At 54.2% G+C, this 18,929-nt stretch overlaps 1 protein-coding gene across 3 annotated transcripts in view; it reads right to left on the bottom strand.

The window, feature by feature from the left end:
* Window positions 1–18,696, bottom strand: part of HOMER2 (homer scaffold protein 2) — a 96,668-nt gene extending 77,972 nt beyond the window's left edge. The window contains exons 1-3 of one of the 3 annotated variants that reach the window (XM_078078827.1): window positions 18,572–18,696; window positions 17,704–17,826; window positions 16,682–16,823 (exon numbers count right to left, since the gene is read on the bottom strand). In XM_078078827.1, coding sequence (XP_077934953.1) covers window positions 16,682–16,823; window positions 17,704–17,779 — 218 coding nt within the window. In that variant the 5' untranslated portion in view covers window positions 17,780–17,826; window positions 18,572–18,696. Of the gene's footprint in view, window positions 1–14,639; window positions 14,800–16,681; window positions 16,824–17,703 lie in introns of those variants that run through there. The other 2 variants (XM_078078826.1, XM_078078828.1) reach the window with 2 other exon arrangements.
* Window positions 18,697–18,929: the final 233 nt, after the last annotated feature.

The following is an 18,929-nucleotide window of genomic DNA, read 5'->3' as shown; positions in this document are numbered from 1 at the left end:
GTCTGCCTTCCGCCCGTGCTCACCAGCCTCCAAGTCATCTCCTGCCACCAATCAGGGGCTTCAGTTCTGGGCCCAGGTTCGCTCTCTACCTACCTCCTGTCACGGTCACCAAGCACCTGGATACCCCCCAATGCCCTGGACTCCGCTCCTTGTCCTCTGCTGCAATGCCTTCTTCCCTGCACCCCTTCAGTGGTGCTCTCCCACAGCCATGCGTGGGACCCCTCGTCTCCAGGAAAGCACCCCTCAAAATGTGACTTTCGGGTCCCTGGCTTCCTGCCCACATGGCCCATCCTTCTAGCCCGCTTGCTGATGTATTTCCTACCTCACAGACACCTCCAATCCACTAACCTACTCGCTCTCCACCAGCTACCTCCTGGCTTCCCTCTCATCCTCCGTGGCCCCTACCCAGCCCATGGGTCCATCACTGCTGCCAATCTCTTGTGAATACCCGACCTCCCCAGCCTGGCGAAACTCCAGCCGGGTGCACCCTGCCATCCTTCCCCCCCCACCCCCAGGCCCACACCCAAGCCACTGGGCAACATCACAAAACTGGGTGGACAAGTTTCACTCTAAATTCACGTTCTCTGACCTCAAACCGTCACTCTGCAGTGGCCCACAAGCTTGGGGTTCCCTAGCAGGCTTGCCATCCACTCCCAGACAATCCACACCTTCTTCTGCTCAAACTTCCCACACCCTGCCCTCCACCCTGGCTCTCGGCTTGTGACCCTGCCCCATACTTCTTGGAGAAAACAGGAGCCACGACCAGAGCTCATGCACCTTCCACCACACCCAGACCTGCCTGTATCTGCCCCTACTGGGGCCTCCCTCGCACGACAGGGTGCCTCCCTCCCCCGTCCAAGGGACAGCCCTTCCCCTGGTGCTGAACCCCACCTCTGTCATCCCCTGTGGGTCTTGGCTCCTCCGTCATCCACCTTTTCTCAGCAGCATCCCCGTCCGCATCCATGGGCGCTGGGGTCTTCCTATCTTAAGCACATCTTCCCTTCGCCAGCCGCTTCTCGTGTTCTTGTCCTACTCTCCGCTCCCTCTCTGCTTCCCAGCCTCCCCTCACTGTCAACCACGTGGCCCGTGGCCCCACCTCACCACTGACCCAGCTCACGGGAGGGCCGCCAGCGGTGCCACTGTCCCCTGGTCGGAGGCCACTCCTCAGCAGAGCGACACGGCTGCCCAAGCCCTCCTCCCGAGACACTTCTCCGTCGGCCATGCCGCTGCCATCAGCCCAGCGCCTCCTTCCTCCCTGCCACCCCGCCCCCCTCTTCTTGGCTGGCTCCTCGTCCTGTACCGCCGTGGACGCCCCCCAGCCCTCTCCTCCTCTGCCCACCGTTCTCTCCATCACGACCTTGCCCTATCTCCAGTCCGACTTCTGCTGAGCCCCACACACATATACTTAACTGCCTTCTCCCCACTCCACTCACCGCCTCAAGCTTGACATGTGGATTCTTGACCTTGACGCCCCAGCCCCGCTCCTGACCTGCTCCGCCCCCAGGCTTCCCCACATCTACTGGGTGCTTACGCCAGAGACCAAAGCAGTGCTCCAATCCCCCCCGCCCCTTAGCCCACATCTAGTCCCTGCGAAGTCCTGGCGAACCCATCTCCCGCCCCGTGGAATCCGCCCACTCCGCTCCCTCTCCTCCGCGACCTTCTTAGGCTTGGACAGCACCTCGGACGGTCGCCCGGACCCAGGCACCTTGCCCCTGCTCCAGTTCTTGTCCCCTGTCTCTCCAGCTCCACAGAGCACAGGGGCCATCTTCCTAAAACTTAAGGAGGAGTGTGTCACATCCCTGGTGAAACCCTTCAATCCTACTGATCTCAATTTCTCAAACACTCCAGCAGCTCCTTCCCACTCTCGGCTGTACAGCTGCTCCTCCCTCCATCTGGAATGTTCCGTTCCCATTCTTCACACGAGGCAGCGGGTCTCTGAGCCGCACGCTCTGAAGTCCGCCTCAGCCCTTGCTTTGTTCCCTCAGGGCACGGAGCCCAACCTGCAGGTCATTCCGTTTGTGACTCCGTTTACAGTCAGGTGCAGGGGGGAGACAAGTGGAATCTGTCTCCTTCACTAAAATGTAAATTCCGTGGGAAGAGGGGCCATGTCTGACTTACTCATTATTGATTACACGTTGAAACCATGGTATTTCGGATATACCAGTTTCAAACACATTAAAACTTATTTCACCTGTTTCTTTTTGCCTTTTTAATGTGGACATGAGAACATGAAAAATTCCACACGTGGCGCTGACATTTCCATTGGGCTGGCTGGTCTGGTTGGCAAGGATCGGGGAGAGGCGGATGATGATAGGTTGACACAGCCCTGCATTAGAATGAAACGTCTGAGGTGCTCAGCAACATACAGGGGCATGGGCCACATGCTCAGGGTACCCAGAAGACAGGCCGGTCAGGCTAGGTTACAGCATGCTTGAAATGCCAAACGAATGAGGCTGAAGGCACAGATCATTGCTACTGAGCCGGATGCCTCGCAAGTAGCTTCCGTCTACCGTCCGACACGTGTGCACATGTGAAGACCAACACTGGGAAGACAGAGGATGTGTTTCAACACGGTCGGGGAGCAAGTATCCTAACGCCCATGCCAACCCTAGCAGCTTCCCAGGCCACTGTGAAGGAACACACAGTCTAGATATTCTTGTCTGCACATGACTCAATGTCCCCCATCCCCTCCCCTCCCCTCCCCTTCTTAAAGAATTAGGCTCATCTAGAGAGAGGGCTTTGTTGTGACTTGGTCTCTCTGGCCAGCTCGACTCTGGGCCGCCGACGGGCTGTCGCCACGCTGCCTCTGCCCTCAGGTCAGCGCAGAAACGTTCATCCCTCCAAGAGATTATCTGCTCCCATGGAGCAAGGAAACCCACTTCTCACAGAGGTTAATAAACTTACAGATCTCATTACTCAAAGAGGTCATGCTGGCAAGAATTTTAATGCATTTTTGAGAAAGCGTCTGGAAGAATTATTAAAACAGAACAATGACTGGCCCCTCGGAGGAGTGAGGGCAGAACGGGGACTGATGGGGATGGAGCAGGCTCCCCTCCTCCTCCCGCACGGCATCCCCCAGCTGCAGATGGCACAGCACTCGGGGTCCAGCCCACCCCATCTCTGTATGCCCACCGTCGGGGTCTGGGACCACTTGCCTCTGCTCCCGCTCCCAGGTCCCTTGGCGTGCTGCTGAGCTTTCTAGCTCTGGCGACTGGCACCTCCACAAACTCCTGCTCTTGGACCTCCACCTGGGCCCTCGAGGTTACTCGCCAGTGAGTAACTCCCTGCCCCAACCTCCACCACCAGATGCACCAAACCATTCATTTCTTCCTGACCTACCCCCGGTCCTCAGATCAGTTCTTTAGCTCACGCTGAGAAGGAAGAGCCAGCCCAGCCAGCTCCTCATTCCCCTTCCCCCACAGCCTCAGAACACCTCCATTCTGGCACCTTGCCTGGCCTCGGAAGACGACCCTCTGGGCACCCTGGAGGCCCATTCCTCCCCGGAGGCTCTGGCCTCTCACTTCCTCTAGTATCGTCAGTCTCCTTCTTTTCTTTGCCCTCAGCTCCCAACATGCTCAATTTATGAGACAAGGTCAACCCTCCTTCCACCCTGACTCACCCGCCAGCTCACCTTCATCTTTAGCGAGACTGTCTACTCCTCACCACATACCCACTCCCTGACAGGCCTTAAATGGGTTGGAGCTTTACACTGGGCTAGAGCTCCCCTTAAAATCCATCCATGCCCTAACATCCGCCCCACACTGCGGTATTTGGGGTGCACCTTGGGTCCCCACCTTTCTCCAAGCTTTCTGAGGCCTTGGCCCCAAGAGCAGCCACCCACTCTGCCTCCTCTCCTCTGGCTCCCATGACGTCTCTCACCTCTGCTTTTCTCAGACTCTTCTGGCCTCTGTCTCATCCACTGGCTTCTTCTCAACCCCTCAACTGTCACCCCTACCCAGAGCTGCACTGTCATCTTCCTGACCTGTCCTCTCCTTGGGAGACCGAATCCAGAGGTGATGGCTCCCAGATCCATACCTCTGGCTCTATTCTGACTGCGGAGTGCCAGAGCTGAATCTCCACTTACAGAGGCCACCCCATGGAAGATCCACCACAGAAGGAAATTCATCAGATCCACCCAAAACTAAGCTCTCCTAACTGCGCCCCCCAAAAAACTGCACCTCCCCTTACGATCCCAGCCTCAGCCAACAGCACCAGCCACACAGTCGAGAAACATCTGACAGGGCTGGCAACCCGGCCTCTTCCTGTCCCTCATCCCAGCGAGCAAGAGCTGCGGATCCACTGGCCACGTGTCTTGCACGGGGGATGTGGCCCGGGAAGTGCATCTGAAGAACATGGGTTTTGCTCCCAGACTCAGGCTGGCTTCCCAAACTCTGCCCCTTCCTGTGGGAACCTGCGCAGATCACCGAGTCTCTCCAGGCCAGTTTCCCCAACCACAAAAGTGGGGGCTGTGAGAGTTAAGTGAGATGCTGAACAGACACAGTAACCCCCATCTGCTAATGTCTCGTGAAGTGATGGCTTCATCTGTGTCCGAATTTAGTGACATTATAGGACAGACTCGCCAGCCCTCCCAGCGGGGTAGGAGGCTCCAGTGGGGGCTGGACATGTATCGTCTGTTTTCTTGTAGTTCCAGTATTCCCGGAGGCTGCCTCGGCTCCCTCACTGAACAGGGCGAGGTTTACACCATATACACCTGTGCGTGTCTTCTGTCTCCCCTCTGCCCCCGGCACGGTCTGCTAACTCTCCACGCTGCCCTCCCCCCACAACTGCCTCTGGAAGAACTTTCTTGCTCCCAGTATTACTCTCGTCTTCAAGCCCAAAAATGTTCTCTCCCGGCCTGCAGACTGAAGTCCAAACTCCCGGGTAGACAGCACGCGTCCGCCTCCCACCCTGTCTTTTCCTGCTCCCCGAGCTCACCGCCTGCCGCTGCCCCAGCCAGGCCTCACTCGTCGGTCCCAGCACCGCCTGCTCCCCACCCTGCAGCCTCACCTCGGGGGGGCTCCCTGCACCCACAGGACTCAGTCCCAGCACCGCGGTGCAGAGGCCCATATCTTCCCGACCTTCTGTGCTCCTGAGCCGGCCGTGCACCTCCCTCACCTCCCTGCCCACTACTCACAGCTGAGGCACATCAAAATGTGCGTTTCCTTGGGGCGCCTGGGTGGCTCAGTCATTACGCATCTGCCTTCGGCTCAGGTCATGATCCCAGAGTCCTGGGATCGAGCCCTGCATCGGGCTCCCTGCTCCGTGGGAAGCCTGCTTCTCCCTCTCCCACTCCCCCTGCTTGTGTTCCCTCTCTTGCTGTCTGTCAAAAAATAAATAAAATCTCTAAAAAAAAAACGTGCGTTTCCTCGACTCCTCACAACAACCCTATGACATCAGCACTATTATTGTTCCCATTTCACAGATGAGGACATTGAAGTTCAGAGGAGGTCAGTGTTTTGCTCCAGGTCGCGCAGCCAGGTGGACGGGAAGCCAGGACCAAGTCCGGGGTCTCTGTGCTCAAGCTCCATGCTTCACTTCCCGTGGGCCTGGGCTCTGTGTCTAAATGTCTCCCTCCCACCCCGCCCAAACTCCTCATCTGCCTGGGAAACTCCTACGCATCCTTCAAGACCCGGTTTGAAGGTCACCTCCTTCAAGAAGCCTTCTCACACCTCTTACAGAAGAAAGCACTTTAGCCTTGTTCCTATTTCAACAACAGGGTCTGTCCCACTGCCCTCATGACCTGCTCACCATCCTTCTCCCTCAGGAGGGAGGGACCCTGTTCTACAGCCTCTGTCCTCCTGGTGCCTGGCCCAGAGATGGCGCTCAACGGCCAGGTGGTGGTCACTGGTCAGAGGCTCAAGAAAGGTACAGGAGCTGAGGAAGAGATGAGGGGTGATGAGAAAGGAGTTCGGACCCCTAGGAGCGGGTGAGGGCCATGAAATGCAAGGCCCTGAAACCTACTGGTACACAGTCCACACAGCCCCTGGCCCCACAGTCCCCGGGGCTGATCCATGAGATAATGTCTGTTTGGAGTCCACCTTCCCCACTGGACTGTAAGCCTCAGGGGGCCACAGACACAGATGGTCTCTTGAATTTCTTTTTTTAATATTTTATTTATTTATTTGACAGAAAGAGTGAGAGAGACAGCGAGAGAGGGAACACAAGCAGGGGGAGTGGGAGAGGGAGAAGCAAACTCCCTGCTGAGCAGGGAGCCTGATGCGGGGCTCAATCCCAGGACCCCGGGATCATGACCTGAGCTGAAGGCAGATGCTTAACGACTGAGCCACCCAGGCGCCCCGGTCTCTTGAATTTCTTGAATGAGTGAATAAATATATGAATAATCAAATGAAGGGTTCTCTGACCAGCAACATAAATCCTTAGTCTGATGCCCAGAACGGGGAGAAACCCCTCATCTTGTCATCCATACTTACGCCTCCCCATGAAAATCACTGGTCGGCAGACGTGGGCGGGCTCTCCTGACCTTCCCCATCTACCGACCAGTGACCGCCCTGCACCCAGACCACCGGAGAGGCTTCGTGCTATGAGCAAGGCTGCAGAGGGCAAACTTCATGTTGTCAGGGCCGCCCGATGACAGGCAGCCGACTCTGGCACTGCTCGGGACTGGGAGCAAGCAGCTAAGGACTGAGGTGGGGGTGGGGGGATGCCCAAGAGGATCCAAGATGAGGGAAGGGACATCCCTGACCACATATTCCAAAAGGTCCCTCAGGGCTCACCGGCCAAACCCCACCCAACGCAGAAACGATGGCGATAACAATGACAAGGATGATAAACCTGGCCACCATGTATTGAGTACTTATGTGCGGGGCACTGTGCTAAATGCTTTATACACACCTCTCCTTGCTCAGTCACCTCGTGCGTTTAACAGATGAAGAAAGTGATGTCAGAGAGAGAAAATGACTGGTTCAAGCACACACAGCCGCGGGGCTGGGTTTGTACTTTACTTAACCATCCTCCTGGCCCCCCTGACCAGTGGCCCTCCGTGACCAGGACAGGAGCCACTGGGTGAGACGGCCAGTTCTCTCTTCAGTCACTCGGAGGCGTCAGAGAGTTCTTCCTCAAACTGCAGAAGCTGAGATCAGCCTCGAAGCCAGCTCTATGGGAGCTCCTCTTCCAGCCCTTTGGAGGCTCCCAGAACAGGCTCCATTCCTCTTCCCCATGAGGACCTTCCCAGTCCCCTCCTTCCCCAGGGCAGCAGAAGTCAAAGCAATTCTCCTTCCCTCCATGTACTCGAACAACTGCATTAAAAGCTTTCCCAATTAAAGATCCCAGAAGGAGTCCAGTGCCCAGACAGCAGGGTCTGTGATATTCCTCACTAATTGGGTCCCTGTGGATACCCCCGACCCAATAATCCACAGACGAGAGTACCCCCTAGAGCCAGGGGACAAAGAACCTCAGCCGTCCTAACTTGTGACCTCCCCAGGGCAAGGCAAAAAGAAAGGGGCCTGCCAGAGCCCCTCCCTCAGCTGGGAGACGCCTGTGTACCGAGAGTTTCTTAATGCACACCTCTCAGGCTAACCACCTTGGCTGGCCACGGTCCCCAAGTCCCCAGAGCAACAATGACAGGACTATCAACCGGGCTTGTGAATAAAAATGGGTTTTTTTCCCTTAAATCTCTCTAGTCGTTGACAAATGTCTAAATGTGTTCCCCATAAGCATATTTTTATTCTAACAAGCTAATTTGAAATATAATTTAAATAAATTCTCCCCGAACGATACCATATGACGAACAGCGCCCGGCGGCAGAACTGCTGGAAACTTCGTGGCGGTTTAGCGGAGGCTCCCAACCTGCCACTTCCCACGCGAGCGAGCGCACCCCGCTCAGAAACGGGCCCAGGATGCCGGTGCTCACCTCCAAACCCAGAAACGCTGCACCATATCTAGAAATGCAGACACACTGGGGAAACAAAGTCTAACTCTCAAGATCTAGAAGAGCAGGACTTGGCGCCTGAGATTTCTAATATTCTGAAAAATGCTTTTTCTCTATTGTAAATCTGTTTTTGGACTGCTGTTCACGTTTGTTTGTTTGTTTGTTTTTAATATTGTTAAAAAAATTATCGAAGCCTAATTGACATACAATGTCATAGGAGGTTCGTGTTCACTCCAGAAAGGTGGAGTAAAGTTTTTCTTTTCCAGTGCTTCCTGTCCCCACTCCATGGACCAAAGGGAAGAAGTCTTTTTCCAAAGGTTTTAGATGCCTCTGCTGGCTGAGCTGACACATCACAGGATTTATCCAGGTTTTGTCTGTGTGTGTGTGTGTGTGTGTGTGTGTGTGTGTGTGTGTGTGTGTGTGTGTGTGTTTTAATTGCCTGACAACGAAAGCAGGGAATATAATGTCCTTCCCATATGTATGTCCCTGCCAACCCCACTGCCAAGGGAATTCTCCGAAGGAGGGGCTGTGGTACCCAGCAGTCAAAGGGCTTGGAAGCAGAAGAGGCGCTCAGGGGTGGGCACGGGTTCTTTCTGCTTGCAGAGAACCTTCTCGTCCAGGTCTGAAAGAAGAATCACTCTGCCCTGATATTTCCAAACAAGCAGAAACAATTTGAGCAGCTGGGTCCCAGTCCACCAACCACCCTTAGCAACAACGATGAATCCTTGATGTTCTTACCAAGATTCACTAAGGAGCAGTGACTCACCCAAAATTACACAGTCGCCGCAAATTACCCAATGTTAATTGTGATGCTGCTTTCTCTACCGTTTCTTTCCCCTGGTAATTCATTTAGAGCAACCGATTGCTTTAAGGAATTGTCAAAATGTCTTTTTTTTTTTTTTTTTTTTTTTCCAAAAAACCCTGCCTTGTTCTAGAGGGCATTCAAACAAGTTTACAAAGATGTATAAAATGTAGCAAAACGACAACTTAGAAGTAGGTGTGGATTTAAAGGCTGACGTATATTTAGAGTTACTGGCATGGAAAGATGTCCACTCAAGGTATTTTAAGTCGCAAAACTTATGTTACAAAACAGATGTAGGATATGATTCCATTTTGTTAAAAATACATTTGTTCCAGGTAGACCTACATCTAGACACACAGACGCAGATACACGGGAAGAAGTCTGCAAAGACAGACATCTGATTGCTGACGGAGGTCATCCCTGAGACGTGGGATGACAAGTAATTTTCACTTCTTCTTTATGCTGTTATGTTTTAGTATGAACATGTAGCATTTTCATAATTAGAAAAAAGCAAAGCTATTTTCATTTTGTTAAAAAGAAAAAAAAAGAAATGGTAGATGAGCAAGAGTGAAGGCAAACAAGGGCAGCAGGCACGTAAGATGGAGCAAGGAATAAAGGTGATGGATGAGGTCTGAAAATTTGCTACGCGTGAGCACACATTTAACTCTAAGATCCCCAGGAGCCACTACAGAAAAGAAAGTTAATGATTTACACAAATCACAACGTCCGCCTGACAAAAACAAACCACCTGCTCAGCTCTGAGTCCTCCTTCAAGGGACTGTGCGGGAGCAGTCAATGTGCCCTTGACTCGATCGTCAAACCCTCAAGGGTAAGGGGTTTCAGGGCTGTTTCCAACAAGAATGATGGCATCTCCCCAAAGTAAAAGTCAACCCAAAGAGTATTCACTCATTTCTATTCATTCATTCATTCATTCATTCATGCCATACATACCTATTAGTGCCCCTCCCCACATTCCAAACACTGTTTTTTTCCAACTCCGGCGCAGAAGGTGAACACTAAGGGCTGCCTACATAATGAGGGTGATCCTTAATGCTAACACCCTCCTGGCGCTCCCTACAGCATACTGGGGCATCTGTCCTACGTGCCCCAAATAGGCTGGCACTGCCTCTGACCCCCTTTGGATGACAAGATTTTGTTTGAACTCACACACAAAGCTGGTACTTCTCTATGTGGCTTATCTCCACTTTGAAAATACCAACTCCATAAGGGCAGGAATGACCTAGTAGGTCTGCTCATCCCGCACCCCCAACAGACCCTCCAAATGCCTTACAGATGAACAGACAGAACGAACCTTAGGAAGTGAAGTTTCAAAAACCCAGGACAGGACCAAGAAAGACAAGTTCCCTCAATGTACCTGAGAGACAACATCTGTTTTAGTCAATACGAACCCCAGAGCAAAGCCCATACCTTGCAGGAGGAATGGAAAATTCGAGGGGAAGGAATGAACAGCACCAGAAAGCTATCCAGTATAGATTACCGAAAGAAGGCCCAAGGTGTCAGATAACCACGATCGTGCCCGCCGCACACTGCAACGTAATCTTTGGCTGCACAAAATAAATGAGTGTAAACTGAAGCCAAACAGAACCACAGCAGATCTTGTTTGTAAACACTGGCAAAATCGGCTAAAAGTCACAACAGCAGGCAAGCCGGCTTCTCTGTTACCTTTTGCGGGCGGGGAAAAAGATAATTTATAACCCCAATGCTCGGATGACAGCTGACAGCCCGAAAATTAACCCAAGTCATAATAAAAGCTAAATGGCTTGCTTTAGCATTAAAAGAAAATTGCATCCAAATGTGACTTCTTTCTCTCTTGGCCCTTGCATCCCTCAATTAAGCAAGCTATATAAAAGGTAATCCAAAAATTATCACAACTTCTAGGTCAGCATCCAAGCAAGGCCACCCACCACAGTCAAGCATTGACTCAATCAAAAAATCCCGGGGGCCTACTAGGTGCCGGTCACTGTGATAGGTGTTGAGAGACGCTGGTGAAAAAGCTAAGGCTCTATCCTTGGGGGATGTTACCGGCGAAGACAGATTATAAATAGGAAACAAAGCCCAAATGACTGCCGGTGCGCCATGGTGAGCACGTGCAGACAAAAAGGCGTGGCTACGTTAGCAAGCGATGGCGGTGCTCAGGAAAGACTCTGCAGGTGACCCTGATGTCGGAATTGGAAGCATGAGAAGGAGGAAGGTATTTGCAGAGTACCTGCGAGAGCACCCCAAGCAGAGGGAAGAGCAAGTTCAAAGATCCCCAGGCAGAGCAAGAACAGAAATGAGGCTCGCATTAGCAGAAGGCAGTGAGGGACGGCCAGAGTGACAGGGAAGCTGGGGATGAGGCGCAGGCCAGCCCCCTGTGGCTGAAGGGTGTTCAAGGAAGACGGTGACGTGATCTGATCTGCGATTTTAAAAGCCAGTCACCTGGGCTCCTGTGTGGAGAACGGACTGGAGATACCCAGGGTGGAAGCTGGGGGACCTGTTAGGACGTTGGTCCACGAAGGAGGCAGCAGTGGCCAGGACCAGAGTGGGAGCTATGATCGTGAGGACAGGTGGACACCAGATAATATTCTAGAGGTGGAACCATGAGACCCACTGATAGCGTGGATGTGGAGGGCAAGGGAGAGGAGAAGCAAGGACCACTCTTGGCAAGTGGGTGGACGGTGGGGCCACGGACTGGGATGGCGAAGACGAAGGGAAGGAGAGAGCTGGAAGGGGTATCAAGAGCTCCATTCAGGGACTAGAGTTGGAAGCCCCCAGAAGGGCTGTGTTGGAAATAAAAACATGGGAGTCACCAGTAGGGGTGGGGTCGGGGGGTGGATAACACTATAGGAAGAGAGTGTTGAGGGCACAAAGGAAGCCGGTCCAGTCCCTACGTAGCCCCATCATCCAGAGGTCAGAGGAGCAAGAGTGGGGAGACTGAAGAGGAACCATCAGGAAGGGGAGCGGAAAACCAGGGGAGTGTGGTGGCCAGAAGCTGGAGGGCGGTGGGAGCATGGGGGGTGAGGGAGTTGTTCCAGGGAGGAGGGCGTGGCCACTGGTGAGGAACACGGCCAAGGGGCTAACACAAGGACAGAGACCTGGCAGCACTCTGGTTACCAGGGACCCCGCAGTTGGGGTGGGTCTGCAGAGCGTGGAGGGTAAGGAATGGTAGGAGAAGAAAGCCAATGGAGAGAGTGGGTTTGGGACATATTTTCTGAGATGTTTTCAGGTGAAGGGGAGCAAAGAAGCAAGAGAGAGATGACAGAAGCGAAAGCTACGCTCTCCAATATGGCAGCCACTACCCACATATGGCTATTTCAATTTCAATTAAATTAAAAATTCAGGTCCTCGGTCACACTAGACACATGCAGCTGGGGGCAGCTGTCCTGGGCCACGCAGACACAGCACATTCCCATCAGTGTGGAAAGGTCTACTGGCCAGCACTGAACCAAAGCCCGCGTGTATACGGATGAGATAGACCCTGGAGGGAGGTGGCCTGACGAGGCGAGAGGGGACGGGATGGACAGTCCTGGGTGGGGGACCAGAGGAGGGCCTGGCCAGCCGCTGAGACAGGTGGCAAGAAAGCCACCAGGGCAGCCGCCCGCGGGACTGCAGGCGGCAGGGACATGAGGCTTTCCTCGGTCTGCAGCTCCGGCTTCACTCGTCAGTGAAGGTGTGTGCGGGGAAAGGAGACAGGGCTGAGGACAGAAGGTAGGAAACAGAGGCCTCGGACAGAGAAAACACAAACTTACTGGGGAAACCACACGCTTAAATGCAAAACACTTCACAGAAGAGAAGCGGAAACAGTAAATGTCTGAAAGAGGAAAAGCATCTTAAGTGAGGAAGAAGTAAACTCAGATTTGTTTTTCCCATAATTCTTGGCCACATCTGCAAAGTCGAGCCGTAGCAGGGCCACAGGACCACAGGGAGGTTCTCTACTGACCGCCCTTTTGTTCCCACCCCCCCCACCCCATCCTACTCAACTCTCGGAAAGGATGACATTGGTTCTATTTTCGGTGAAAATGGCTCCCTCCACCCTCCTCTGTCTGAACTGCTTATCCAGCCTTAGCTCCATCTCAATTTACAGCCATGGTTTGTAGGCCCACACACATTACAGAAGAAGTGGACAGATCGAAACTGACGGAAGTCGGCAGGAGTTACAAACCAGCCCTCACCTGCAAGAAGTGAGTTAAGACATGTACTGAATGATGTTCAAAGTCCAGGAAAGTCATGTTCCACTTCAACACGATCCCCAAGATACCTCCTCCCTGTTGCTCCACAAACAAAAATTACCTCCTGACATTTTCTTTAAGCTTTCATGAGTAAACATTTTCATTTCCACAGAACTATTTGATCTCAACCAGAGTTTCAATATTTGTTTCTGATCACGCAAGTGTGTTGAGTTGGTTTTGTGCGTGCTGCCTGAGGGGGGGGAGGGACAGAGAGAGTTAAAATTACCAGATCCCTTTTATCTTCCATCTTGAGACCTACATTTGCCAACTCCTTTTCCCCACTGTACATCTTTTTTTTTTTTAAGTATGAAATCTGAGAACCTCAAAGGTTCCCGCTGCACAAAGAGCAGCCCTTTCATAGTCTACCAAGAGATCACTGGAAATGTTACAGAAAACCTGCTTCCCCAGCAGTGCCCCTCTGGCATAACCACCCCCAGTTTCTCCATGTGTGAAATCTGGATTGGCACCGATGTCTTGAGCAAATCTCTTGGCCCCTTTCTCTCCCCTCTGTCCTGTTCATGGAGTTCTGGAGCCCTCCCACTTCCCTTCATTGAAATTCCTCTCCTCCTGCCTCTGGTCCCTCCCAACACCTTGCAGACCCCACTGATAACGTTCACTGGGTAAGAGGACTCCAGAAACTTACCTGGAGTGAGGTGCCATAGAGCCACTGACCAGTGGGAGCTGATCAGGCCACCAGGACAGTCTCGCCCCTTTCCACTCCCCCCCAACCCCATACAGAAAAGCACCACCTCTAAACCCAGCCAGCAGAAGTCTCAGGGTCATAAGAAGGACTGTTTGAAGGGCGCTAAGCGCAACAGCAGGGGACACAGAGATTCAGGAACTCTGGTTCGCTGACCCACACCCCCACACCCCCACAGCCCCGTGGTCGCTGCCAGGCTGTGGCTTCCCCTCTGCGGATGCACGAAATGTCCTTCTACAAACACTCATCAGCTGCCCAACCTGGGGACAGTCACCGAACCACTTAAGGCATCAGTTTCCTCATCTGTAAAATGGGCGTAATAACTGCTCCCGGAATAAGGAGGACGCAGCTCACCATGTGCTCCCGCCGGGTGAGCAGATGTAAGGAGTTAATCGCGTTAGCACAGCGGCTCCCTGACTCACAGCGCCTACTGCTCACAGACACGCCAAGGAGAAATCAACCCTGCTTTTTAAATCACTTTATACACTCACAAGCATTCGTCACTCGGACAGAGTATTTCAACTTTTCCCCCGAGCATCTCACTCGGTTGTATCGGAGACTGGAGCCTCACCCCGGCTCCTTCCAGACTTCATCCCCCTCATCCTCTCAAAGCAGTCAAAGTCCACTCTTCCCACCTCGGGGCGGGGGGGGGGGGGGGGGGTCACGATTATTTCGTCTGTTCCCTTCACAGGAAAACTTCTATTTCCATTCTGCTCGTGATAAACCCAGTCGGGGGGGACGACAAACTGCTGCTCACACTCACACACACAGGCCCGGGAGTGATCGCGCCCGGCCCGGTCGGAGGCGCAGGGCCACGAGCGCGGGGCCGAAAGTCCGCGCCCAGGCCGGGGGGCCCTGCGGGGGACGGGGCGGAGGGCGCGGGCTCGGCGGCCCCCGGGCTGGCAGACGCCGGCCGCGCGCTCGCCCCCGGCCCCCGGCCCCCGGTGCGGGCAGACGGAGCGAGGGGCAGAGGGCGCCGGCCCCCCGGGGGCTCCGAGCCAGGGGCGCCGGCTCACTCACCCCATCTCCGGCGCTGCTCCGGCGGCCGCTCCGACGGGCCCTCTGGCGCTCGCTCCCCGCGCGGCACATGCGGCGGCCCGTGCGCGCCCGGCTCAGCCCCGGCGCCGCTCCATACCGCGGGGCTGCGCGGCTGCCGCTGCTGTTGGCGCTGCCGCCGCCGGGCGCGGGCGGGCGGGGGCGGGGCCGACGGGGCGGGGCTGCCGCGCTCCGGCCCCGCCCCGCCCCGCCCCCCGCGCCGGCTCCTTACGTAACCGCGGGGCCCCCGGCCGCGGCGCCCGGCCGAGGGCTGGGGGCGCGGCCGCGCGGGGGCCGTTCCCCGGCGCTGCCGCGCGCTCGCCGCCGGCCTTCCGCGCGGCCCCCCTTCCCGCGGCGGGCGGCGTGGGTGCGCACCCCCCCCCCCAGACCGCCGGGGGGCTTGGCGCAGTGCCTCCGGGCGAGCTGCCCGCCTGCTGGACCGAGAGCCGCGCTCGCAGCTGGAGGGACTTTGGGGCCACCCCACGATTGCGGAGGAGGGAACTGAGGCCCCCGCGGGGGAAGCGAGTTGCCCAAGGTCACATTTTCAGACCGGAGCTCAGGTCTCCAGAATCTGAGATGGGCATGGTCATGCCCCTCCTTGAAGCCCACCTTCATTTCTTGTCCATTGCCGGGCTTGGTGGCTCAGGGTAGCCGCCGCCATGAAATTCCGGGAAGCCAATGTGGCAGGAAGGATCCTGCACCTGCAGCAGGTGTTCTGGGCTCTTCCCCGGGTAAAGATGGGGCTGGGCTCCCAATTAGCGTAATAGCTTTTAAGGAGGCTTAATTAAGCTTGCTTTTATTCTTAGAGCAAGGGAAATTGAGATGGCAAAAAGAGGAACTTAAAGAAGAGCAGTCCCTGAATCCCCTGTCCACACATCATGTTCTGATTCCCTACCAAAGGCTGGCACTAAGACTAAGCTAACCTTCTGCCCCTGAGGGCCTCCCACCAGATCATCTTCTGCTGAGAACACACTGCCCACATAAACCTGCCATTTCAGGACAGTTTAAAAAAAAAAAAAAAGTAAAGGAACAAGCATATGAAGTAGGGCCACCATCTCAAACCTACCCTCATCTCTTCTGGGACCACAAGTTTACCTGCTAACCACCAAGGTCTCCTCAGGGGGCACCCATCCCCTGTACTTCACACTGTGGTCAGTAATTTTCTCAATTACAAATCTGATCATGTCACTCTTCTTAAAATCCTTCAGTGGCTTCCTTCTCACTGTCCTTAGGATAAAGACCAAGATACTAAACATGCCTCAAGCCCCTACCCCATGGCGCCTCCACTGCCCTCTCCAGCTTTTTCTTTCTCCTTCTCCTCTTCCTGCCCTTAGCCAACTGACCATCCCCCTTTCAGCCCCAGGACCTTTGCACATGCTACTCTCTCCCTCTGGGAAGATTTTCTCCTCTCCTGTCTGTGTCACCCCTAGTCAATTCCTACTCATTCTTCATATCTCAGTTAAACTGTCACTTCCTTGTGGAACCTTTATTAATGCCCTAGACAAACTGTGAACTCCCGTACTCCCATATTGCACTTATTATTTGCAGTATAAATTTGTGAAATTACTAGTTTAATATCTGTCTCCCAGGCACATTTGGAAACTCTGTGAAGCCATGTCTTTTTGTTCATCATTGTGTCTCCAGTGCCTAAAGCTGTGCCTGAAAGTCCTCCATAAATACCTGTTGAATGAATGAATTAGCATAGGCCAGGCCACACACACACACAAAATTCGCCAGGGTCTGTAAGCACAAGTGAGTCTGTTCGGAGCCAGGACTGGTATTTGGTCCTGGAGGAGACATAACTATCACCAGCTGGGTTCCAAAGACCAGGGGTGGGGGTGGGGGTGAGGGCTGTCCTCAGCAGTGTCGAAGGCAGAAGTCGGCGTTGGGGAATAATGACAGAGGCCAGCTCACCTGGAGTGGGGGTATCAGAACACAGACTCATGATGCAGCAGGCTCAGCCGTCTCCCAAATCGTGAACAAGAATATCTTTTTGTTCCACTGATGGGAAGGGCACACCCACTTACCTTGGGAGGATGCAGTGAGGGGAAACAGGAGGAGCTCGTGAATCACTGAATGTGGGAAGCAGGGCGGTGCTGGAGGCGTGAGCCCACGGAAGGCTCGACGTTCCATGGGTAAAGTGGCCGTCCCCCTGGACAAAGGCCCTCCCTACAGGGTGAGGGTAAAAAGGAAAAGCATGGACCAGACAAGATTTGGAAACAGATGCCCCTCGTTTGCACCAACTTTGGAGGACCTGTGGGGAGTGGCTTCCCTCCTCTCCTTCAACCCCAACTCCAGGCCCAGACAGGGTGCTGCGTCTCGGGAGCCTTCCCAGACCAGCCAGAGCCTGGGGCAGCCTTCGTCACAATGGGGTCTGCCTGAAAGTGGGGCCACTCAGCGTCCCTATCCGTGCCTCCCATTGCATCAAAACCAGTCGTCACCCCTTTTGTGTGAAAGATCTCCCAGCGACTTGCTCTGTGTGGCCCAGTTGTCAAGGAAAAGGATGGGCCGAGTGTCCTCTTTCAAGAGGCCCGAGGGGAGGGGAGAGAGATGCCGTGCTGGCCGGAGGCTGGCGCAGGGACAGGAGACTCGAGGATCCTTGTAGGCCGAGCAAAGGGGCCAGTGGGGGGCACCAGACCAAAGACGGGGGTGGGGAGAGCACAGGGTCCAGCCTCAGGCAGAGGCGGGAGCCTCGGGGAGGAGAAACCTGACAGAGAGGGTGGGGTTACATTCTTCTCCAGGAAGCAAGGGCACCTACTGGACGTGCTCCAGCGAGAGCAGGTGCAGCGAAAGCCAACTCTGAAACATCAGCCTCGGGAAGGTCAAAGGGGATGTTTGGCTAGATGCAGAGTTGGGAGAGGGTGGGGCAGAGATACCCCAGAATTCTGGGAAGCCAGACCTTGACTGGCACGAACTCAGGCACTTGGAATTCCTGCCATTCTGTGTGGGTAGGAGAGCCTTCTAGAATCGGATCGCCGGGAACGGACAATCAGCCGAGGAACGTTTTGCACTCTGACCAGGGCAGACCAGTCAACGGTGGGGGGCTCACCAGAGAGCTGCAGGTGCAGAGAGCTGAGGAAGCGAGGAAACAGGGAGCAGCTTCCCGTGCGCCCCCTCCTCTGCATGCCCTGCGAACCGCGCACCCCCGCAGCTGCCTTGGCTAAGGAAAGTGCTAGAAAAAAACACAAGGATGGGGACCCAGGAGCCACTGAAAGAGCTCCCAATGGCCAAAGCTGGAACACTTTGAGCATTAAGAGAAATGACACTGATTAGGATTATGATGCAAAATAAGAAACAAATATACATCAGCCCATACTTAAATAAATTATTAAGGGGGCACCTGGGTGGCTCAGTCGGGTAAGCATCTGCCTTCAGCTCAGGTCATGATTCCGGGGTCCTGGGATCGAGCCCCAAGTCAGGCTCCCTGCTCAGCGAGGAGTCTGCTTCTCCCTCTCCCTCTCCTTCTGTGCTCTCTCTCTTTCAAATAAATAAATAAAATCTTCAAAAAAATAAATTATTAAGTAAGTGGAGAAGAGGCAAATCTTCCCTACAGAAGATTTCCAAATGAGATGTGTAGATACTCCACGCTCAGGAGGTAGAGTGTGACACGCCCCACCCCCCACTCTCTTGAGAGTAGGTCTTAGTGTCTTAGTGATTTGCCTCGAAAGAACAGAGTACAGACAGGGAAAAATGGTAACTTCACAGGGGAGGAACCCAGCAGACCCTATCTCGACCAAGTGATCAAGTTTGACATCACCAGTGATGAGCCATGTTGGTATCTCGTGCCCTCTGACAGGGTGTGACAAGACGTGCACTTCACCTGCGTGACGTTTTTTTTTCCCCTAAACCCATAACCCCCGTCGAATCATGAGAAACACACCAGACAAATCCACCCTCAGGAACATTCTACAAAATACCTAACTAGGACTCCTCCGTCAAGGTCATGAAAAAGAAGGAAAGACCAAGAAACCGTCACAGACCGGAGGAGACCCAGGAGACGTGATGACTGAATGCATCCAAGATCCTGGACTCGGTCCTGGAAGAGAAAGAAGGAAACCTGGTGAGATCCGAAGAAAGTCTGGAGTTCAGTGACTAGCAACGCGCTAGCGAGGGTTCCCTGGGCGGCACGTCCTGTGATGGTGGGGGGAGCCCGGTGAGGGGTGTGCAAGAGCTCTAGGTGTTATCTTTATCACTTCTCTGTAAATCGAAAATTGGTCCGAAGTAAAAAGTTTATTGAAAAAGAAAGCAGCCCTGGGGGTCTCCTGTATGCCAAAT

This window comes from Halichoerus grypus, chromosome 8 (assembly GCF_964656455.1).
Source record: "Halichoerus grypus chromosome 8, mHalGry1.hap1.1, whole genome shotgun sequence".
Lineage (NCBI taxonomy): Eukaryota > Metazoa > Chordata > Mammalia > Carnivora > Phocidae > Halichoerus > Halichoerus grypus.
Note: the sequence above shows the minus strand (reverse complement) of the source record. Positions and strands in the feature narration are given on the sequence as shown.